This window comes from Perissodus microlepis, chromosome 7, assembly GCF_051167445.1.
Source record: "Perissodus microlepis isolate ML-2025 ecotype Zambia chromosome 7, ASM5116744v1, whole genome shotgun sequence".
Lineage (NCBI taxonomy): Eukaryota > Metazoa > Chordata > Actinopteri > Cichliformes > Cichlidae > Perissodus > Perissodus microlepis.
In genome coordinates, this window is record NC_140467.1 from 26,297,536 (window position 1) to 26,306,620 (window position 9,085).

At 40.0% G+C, this 9,085-nt stretch overlaps 1 protein-coding gene across 1 annotated transcript in view; it reads right to left on the reverse strand.

Annotated features, from left to right (window-relative positions):
• Positions 1–8,339, reverse strand: part of aass (aminoadipate-semialdehyde synthase) — a 69,835-nt gene extending 61,496 nt beyond the window's left edge. Inside the window, exons 1-3 of the mRNA XM_084934410.1 lie at positions 8,201–8,339; positions 3,360–3,596; positions 1,131–1,307 (exon numbers count right to left, since the gene is read on the reverse strand). Coding sequence (XP_084790536.1) covers positions 1,131–1,307; positions 3,360–3,578 — 396 coding nt within the window. The 5' untranslated portion in view covers positions 3,579–3,596; positions 8,201–8,339. The remainder of the gene's footprint in view (positions 1–1,130; positions 1,308–3,359; positions 3,597–8,200) is intronic.
• Between the last annotated feature and the right edge of the window lie 746 nt (positions 8,340–9,085).

The window sequence follows — 9,085 nt, forward strand, 5'->3', positions numbered from 1 at the left end:
CCAAAGAATGCTTGGGAGGAACTTCTTGTATCTCAGATAAATACAGACTTTCCCTGCATCATTTACAGTTGTATACTGGAAACAGGGCTGGGCAATATGAGGAAAACATAATATCACAATGTTTTTGGCTATATCACAATCTATATCACAATATGTTTAAATAGCCTCCAAAAACAAATGTTATTTTCAACCATATAGTGCCTAAAATTGCACTGGTATACTCATTCAAATCGACCACTCAATATTTTTTTCTACTTTGATTAAAAAAATCATGTTTTAACCATCAGTTGCACACACAGGTTTTTTTTTTTTTTTTTACAAATGACAATACTGTCACAGTAAGTCTCTCTGTGGTCAACACTAGAACTTTAACAAAAGATCATAGCAACAAAAATTTACAACAAGCAAGAATTCACGAGACAAAACAAAACAGTTAAATTAAAAAGGTTCTCTTTTGTGCTTCTAACCTATAAGGTTATAATAAAAAATGTGATCACCTCAAATTACAGAAACATAAGCCTAGACAGTGACTAAAAACGAGTGACCAAGAACAGTCGTAGGTGTCACAGCTGGTTCATTTAACGTTTTCTTTGGTGTGTGGGGAGACGCTGACATGCAGAGTTTAAAACAGGCTTCATTTTGCAGTGGATGACTTTTCATCTGGTGGAATACATTTGTGGTACTGCTACCTTTTGCGGCAATATTTTTAGAGGATGTTTTGCAAATTACCACATTTTGTTCGACACTGTTGTGAAATCTAAACGACAGCGAGTCTCATTATCTCGCTCATCTAAAACTCCTGCTGTCGCCATGTTTTTCCCCACCTGGTAGTATATAAACACGCATGCTCAGTGCAGTGTGTCAGGTAGAAAACTTTCCGGTTAGGAGGGGGGATTAATGATGTAATTCGCTGAGAAAAAAAACTCAGCGAATTAAATGCAGACAGCTTAATATTGCCATGGCAATTTATACTTGATGGTTACGATAAAGCCATTTTAACCATCATATTTGGAAAAACTCCAAATATCCTTGATACCATCAAGTATATTCGATATATCGCCCACCCCTAACTGGAAACATAAATAAACTGACTGAAAAGCAGGACCACTGCAGGGTATTTTAGGGCTTACCTTTTTCAGTACGTCATCCAAGAGCCCCATGTTGGCTTCCTGAGCCTTAATGGTGTGTGAGAAAAAAGCGTACGTCTTCTTGGGAATGATCTTCTCCTCCGGCGGCCTCTTCACTCCAATTATCAGTGATGCATCTGAAATGTTCTCCTGAATGATAGCCCCTGCCTTCATATAGTACTGAAAGCAAAGTACGGTCTAAATGTTATGGCTTACAAAATGTTTTTAATGTGTCTTCAAGTTTGTCTGTATTTTTAGTCCCATAAGCTATACATTTTATAGGTACAATAGAGTGTTTTTAGAGGAAGCAAAGATGCCTAAAAGTCACCAAATGTAAAATCGCTAAATACTATCCAAAAAAATTGATTCTGTTAATCTGGACGTAGCATTTTCAGTGGAAGAAACGTTTCATCACTCCCCCGAGTGCTTCAGTCTTAGCTGACTGCAGGTTTCCCCAACCTTATAAACAGTACATTTGCACAATGACTGAAACTAGAACCACTGACAAACAATGAGCTGTGAGGTCAGCTTGATCATTACTATGCAAATTGTCATGACCATTGATCAACAACCATTGATCAACACCCACTGATCAATGACCGTGAGTATTCCCAGTTGGGGAATGGCTGTAAGATGGCAAAAAATGTACCCTTGGGCCCCCTCCTCGATTCAGAGATGGTCTTTCCCTTTTCACGTAAATGGCCTCCTTGACTCCGTGCTCAAACCAGCGTTCCTCCCTGTCCAGGATGTGTACATCCTCATCATTGAAAGAGTGTCCACTGGCCTGTAGGTGTAAACAGACTGCGGCCTGATGAGTTAGCTCTTCACTGTTGTGCCATCCGCTTTGCTAGAGGTTGTTTGGTTTCCCCGATGTATAAATCCTAGCAATCCTCCTGGCACTTAACAGCGTACACTATATTACTCTGTCTTTGTCAGGGGACCCGATACTTGGGATGGACGAATTTTTGGCGCAGCGTGTTTTGGCGTTTGAAAGTCACAGAAACGTGGTGGTTAGAGAAAACGTCACAGCTGTTCCGATACTCCTGACACATAAAGGATCACTACGGGTTTTCACTTGGGCAGCGGTTGTCCTTCTCTCCTGGATCGGCTGGAGCTTTCTTTTGGCGCCTTCCCAGCTTTGACAAATGTCCAGCTGGGATAACCACATTTACTCAGGGCCTTCTTGATGTGCCATTCTTCTGCTTCCCTGGCCGCTGTGTCTGTGGGGATGGTATTCACTCTGTGTTGTAGCTTCCTGATGACGCCCAGTTTGTGCTCCACTGGATGATGAGAGTCAAACCTTAAATACTTAAAAGCTTTTTTGTTTACGGTACACATCAACTTTTAAATGTCCCTCATTACTGATGGAAATCTTACAGTCTAAGAAGGCTAACCTGCCACTTTTCATATCCTCCCTGGTGAATTTGATGTGCTGGTCCATCGAGTTAATGTGATCGGTGAATTGTGGTACGTCCTGAGATTTGATTTTCACCCAGGTGTCATCCACATACCTGAACCAATGACTTGGTGGTGTTCCAGGGTAGGATAACAGAGCACTCTGTTCCATTTCTTCCATGTACAAGTTGGCCACAATAGTTAAAACTGGGGAGCCCATGGCACACCCATGTTTCTGCCTGTAGTAGTGATCCTTGAATGTGAAATATGTGGAATGAAGACATAGTTCCAAGAGCAAACGTACTTGGTCGGTGAACATCAAATGAAACCATCTGCCTGCATAATGACAGCTCTCATCTTCTCAACAAAATCAAAAGTGTTCTGCATGGTGTTCAGAGCTGATTACCAACAGCTTGAGGATCGAAGCCAGAAACTTTGAGATGTTATAGGTGACCGAGTTGATTATACAGACAATGGGTCTTAAAGGTAAACCCTCTTTATATTATTGATATTATTATTGATATTAATGATCAAGATCCTCACCTCAAAGGTCACTGATCGTCAGTGGTGCTAATTTCAGTCATTATGCAAAGGTACTGTTTATATGGTTGGGGAAACCTGCATTCAGCTGAGACTCAAGGAGTTACTTGGATGAGTGACGAAACGTTTCTCCCACTGAAGACGTTATGTTCAGATGAACAGAATCAACTTTTTGGGATTTCCTTACCTGTATGATCGAGCATGCGTCAAGATATTAAATACTACCTTCATAGATCTGAAAATCAAAACAACACCACCTGAAGAAGTGAAAATTAGACAAAGTATTCCTTCTCTCACCTTCTCGTGAATAGCTCTGCGGTTGGATGGCTGTACCAGGACTTTTACGCCAGCATTTGTGAGCTCTTTGACATGTCGTGGTGCCAGTGGCGCCCTCCTCTCCCAGGGATTGACATCCTCGCGACGTATAGCCATGACGGCCCTGTGGTGCTCATAGCGCCGCTGGGCCATGAGACTGGTGCACATTCCCTTACCTTGATGATGGAGGATTCGGAACATGACTTCACCTCCTCCTGCCTGAATTAAAAGAAGAGAAACAGAAATAGAAAGGGCAACCTGTGACGAGGCTAGGGAGAGTGTGGCTGAAAGGTCAAAATTTTGCTGCTGGGAGAGAAGTGACATGAGTTCACAAGGAAGCTGTTCTTCCAGACCAGGAATCATATTAACATGTTATAACATTTAAATTATTTTTAACAACTACAGTACTTTATTATTATTGATAATACTCACTTCAGTTTTATTTATATAGCACCAAATGCCTCAAAGTGATTATTATTACCTTATCATTATTATGATAAGGTAAAGACCCTACAATAATACAGACAAAAACCCCAGCAATCAAATAATTCTCTGAGCAAGTACTCTTGTTCTATGGCCTCACCAAACTCCTTCCACACCCGAGTTTTTGTTTCAGCTGCCAGGCATTCCCATCAAACACTTTCTATATGTATGGGTGCATCCTCCCTTACAACCTGATCTACCTGACCTGACCTGCAATCTGGGGTGTTCTGGTGCCACATGTACTTATGGACCCTTGTGTTTGAACTAGGGATGTGTGTGACTAGTCGTTCATATGACTAATCGTCACTATTGTCACTAGTTGGAACTGGGGATGGCACGATGCCACCTTTTTATTTTAGATACCGATATTTTAAATTTGGATATCTGAAAAACAAAGGAAGTGCAATATCAGCATGAAATTGTGTTTATATTCAACAAACAATTGTAGAATGGACCCTTGTAGGCTTAAAGCCATCACATTTAACATCAGTTGTTTTTCTTGTTTTTCTGTTTTGAGTATAATTTAAATTCATTCATGCATTCAATATTGGAGAATGTGATTAATGGTTTCAAATGCCTTTGTTTAGACAGTTTTTTTACCATTACATACTCAACAAATTTAACTTGATATCTGAGTGTTTTTCAACTTTACGCTAGTTGGTTAGTCTAATTTATTTTCCTTGTTTAGTACACTAAGAAATTAGTCACCAGGAACATCCCTATTTTGAATGTAGTGTTCAACATGGACTTGCACATAAGTCCAATAACAAAACTCCACTTAGCTTAAGCTTACATAAAGCTCAGGCAGGCCGTTCCGCCCAATTACACCCAGCTGGCTCTTAAGGTTGTTGCCTACGTCAGTGTTGAAGTCTCCCAGTAGGACACGGGTGTCAGCAGGTGGAGCACCCTCAAACGCCCCACCAAGTGACTCCAAGAACGCTGGGTATTTTAAACTGTTCTTTGGCACATAAACTCAAATGACAGTCAGTGTTCCGTTTGGGTAAGTGAAGCAACCCTCTCATGCACAATGAGAACCTCAGTGTACTGGTAGCAAATTGATGGGATACAAGAATACCCACCCATGGATATTCTGGGGTTGCCTCTCACCGAGGGCAGACTGAAACAGAGCCCATTACAATGGTTCTCAAGCCCAAGCCACGGGTCGAGGTGAGCCCGACTATATCTAGCCAGTATCTCTCAATCTCATGCACTAGTACAGGGCCCTGTCTCAATATGCGTACTTGTGCGTATTTGCGTTCTCGCGTACTCGTGATACGTCATCAGTCGGAGACCAAGTACTGTTCCAATTCAAAGTACGCATCAAGCTGAGAACACAAAAAAGTCCCGGATGTGTTCTCGCTCCGCCCGTTTTATCGAGCATGCATTGGTGGTGACTTGTGTGGACTTGGTACAGCTAAATATCCCAGAATGCATTTCGTCCAAAACTCAAACGCGGCAATGGCGGACGAGCGGGGCTGAAAACTTTTAAATATTACTCTTTCTGGGTCACAAAATAAACTTTTAAGTTATTTTCAAGCGAGAATGTAGCTGTGTAAACTTCAAACATCTGCTCGATTTATCAAGATATCATATATTTCCAAAAGTGCTCCGACGTTTTCGGAGACGTCTGTGACCCGCCAGCTCCATAGAAGACAGCGAGGTCGAGGATCATTAGAGCCGGCGAGAACAGCGGACTCCCGGCACATCGTTTTCAACCCCCCCGCGGTCTTTTCGCTACTCAGGTTAAACAAACCCCAAACCCCAGCAGCTGTCTATTGTACTAAAATAAAAATAAAGGCGTTCTGACATCTCACCTGCTTGTTTTTATTAAGACATACATGTACACTATTTTTATTAATAGAGATTTCGCTACTGAGGTTAAACATGATATATAAGTAACTTAGATCACTTCTAAATGTTAATGTTTGGTTTATTTCAGTGTTTTATTTGTTCCTGAGTAAATCGGTCTGGCTGTGATTAAAGTTAAGCTTCATAACATATTACTCACAGTTAAATTAAGAGGGGACGGCAGTAAAAACTCCGGACCTGTGACATCATCAAGTACACTGGTGTTCCAGTTGTACAAATCACGAGTCCGTGCTCGCGTTCTCGGCAAGTCCGTACTCCCGTGCGGTCTAGGCAAGTCCGGTCTCGCCGAGAACGCGAGTACGTACTTCCGTACTTAGAACTGAGAAAGGGCCCAGATTCCTTCCCCCACCAGCGAGATAATGTTCCGATATCCAGCCTCGATAGCCAGGGACTGGACCCCCAGTTTCCAACGATGATGGCAGCTACTTAGTTTTAATATTTCTCTTTCTGAGTCACAAAATAAACTTTTAAGATATTTTCAGGCAAGAAGGTAGCTGTGTAAACTTCAAATATCTGCTCGATTTATCAAGACATCACATATTTACAAAAGTGCTCTGACGTTTTCTGATTAAACAGAAATGTGAGATGGTCGAGAATTTGTCCTGTTATATTTGAGGGAGCAAGGAGCAGACGGCTGAGTTTATTAAACTCCACAATCTACAAATTTCATTAAAAGTTTAATAAACTATTATCTTGTCTTTAATTTTAGTTAGCACATACCTTAAACACTTCAAGTTGTAAGCTAATGATAGTTAAATAAGAGCAGACGCATGGTGGTGCAATAGGCTGTATGTTTTACATCCAATGGATGCATGATCTGATTGGTTGACTAATCACAAAAATAATCGGTGACTAGTCGACTATCAAAATAATCGTTTGTGGCAGCCCTACATCCATGTACATACTGGAAATGACAGCTTCAACACGGCATTTAACCTTTCATTAGAGTCAACTGGCTTGATTCAAAATGCAAAAGAACCCACCCATTATTTTAGACACACTCTAGATCTTGTCCTGACATTTGGCATAGAAACTGATCATTTAACACTATTTCCTGAAAACCCTCTTTTGTCAATCCATTTCCTACTAACATTTACATTTACAATAATGGATTACACCACAATGGAATAGATTACATCACAGCAGATGTCTTTCTGAATGCACTGTAACCAAGTTTAAGGATATAATTAATCCACTGATATCTTCTTCAATGCGGAAAAAATTGTAGAGCAGTTACCTGAAGCTACTCCCACAGAGGTTGATTCTTTTGTTATTATTTTTACTTCTTCACTGCATTCAACTCTAGATATTGTAGCTCCTCCAAAAAAGAAACCCTCACATCAGAAGTACTTGACTCCCTGGTGTAACTCACAAACACGCACCTTAAACCAGAGTACTCCTAAGCATGAGAGGAAATGGCGTCTCACCAGTAGAGCTGCAGCTAAAAATGATTTTGGCAGTTGACTAGTCTGCCAGTTTTTTTGTGATTAGTCAGTTAGTCAATGATTATTTAAATAACTCTTATCTCTGCATCCTCTGGGAAAATATCCTGTTCTAGTTTCCAGTACCTCACCTGCTTAAGTCTGCCCACCTGTTAATATCACCCAGTTGTCTTGTCACACGACAAATTAAAATAATGACCTAGAAAATCAATTTGAAAAAAATGTATTTTTAACAATATTCAATAAGACTGTCAGAATAAAAATGAAATAAATAAAAAATATTAAGTAATACAAATTAAAATACTAGTAGTATTTAAACATTAAAAAAAATAATGTGTACATGGGAAACTTTAAAAAAAAATTCCCATGTACAACCTTATCTTTTTTTTTTTTTTACCACTCAGTGGAACAAACCACATTTAATATTGTTACCAGACTGCGTTTTGTTATCTCTTGTAACTCTCCATTGAATCTTGGGCTTCAGTGCCTTATTGTTGTGAGGACTCTACATTAAGGCAAAAGGTTGGTGAACAATTAAAATGATTATACCTCACAACATTTTAAAACGATTAAAATGCATGTTTTGTCCTGTACTATTATTCTGCTTTATTCTGTGTTATTTTTGATGTAACTGCCATTTCCCATGGGCCATGCCCAAGTCAGAGTAAGGCTAAACAACACCGCATTTGCCAGACACTTTAGAAATGCTCCGGAAAACGTAAGAATAACAAAATTGGATGCTTCTGTTAAGTGAGCCTTAATTACCACGGCATATGAAGTACATTACACTACTTTGTGATCGATAAGCTTGTTGAACACCACACTATTAACAATCATTGTCAAAAATCTAACAACACAGACACAGCAGTAAAATCAGTAAACATATAAGTGGACCTCAGCGTTGATTTTAGCTAGCAGTGTGGCTTTAATCGACACAGTCTGTTACCACATGAGTCAGTTCTGTTCAACACGCTTAACATTTCAAGCGCTCGATAATGGGCTAGACGTGCTGCAGCTACCCGAACCCACCTTACTGACTGCTTTCTCTACACCACAACGGGTCCAGGCGATGAAATTTGGCGACTATCCACCGAAAACAGTGGAGGTGAGAAGACGTTCAACTTTACGCAGACACTACTTCGCACGCGCACAGGCTGAACCAAGCTACTTCCGGTCACTATTTCAAAATAAAAGTAAAAAGTAAAACCTCACGTAAAATGACAACATTCTACCGTACGTACCTACATGCATGTGACATGTAATATAATCTAACGTAATGAAACCAGCAGCGGTAGAGGTCCTACAGGGTATGACCGTTAGTGTTACGAATGCGTACGTGCGTAAGATATGTAAGCTAACATGGGTAAAAATTACAAATATTATTTTTGTGCAGATTTTGAGGACTCACAAATGCTTGCATCCACAAATACGAAGCAATTTAATCACATGTAAACCTATTTTATGAATGCGTTCATTAAAACCTGGATAAATAGTGATTATTTACACACAACTTATTAAGTTCAGCGTAAAAGTTCTCTTTTAAAAACTCTTCTTTGCATGCAAACTTCTAAAACTACACGTAACACCCATCTCGCTCTCTTAAAAAACCTTAAATGAGTGTGCACCAATCGCCTTATACGCACAAGTCACGTCTCACGCCCACGTGGGGTTTTGAGGCACTGCCAGCTTCGCACAAATCCACAAATATAAGCCGCGTTCAATTCCCAGTGTAAAACTGGGACATCTGGCTTTTCACTGTTCTTCTGCATTTTTTTTAATGAAGCGTTCCTTTTTTAAACAATAAACAGAACAGCTTGTCGCCCATCTACCAGAAAACATAGTTTTAACAATTAGGCATTACACAGTAGCCTATGAAGGTTTATATATGTTTTAAATAATTTGCTACTACATCCT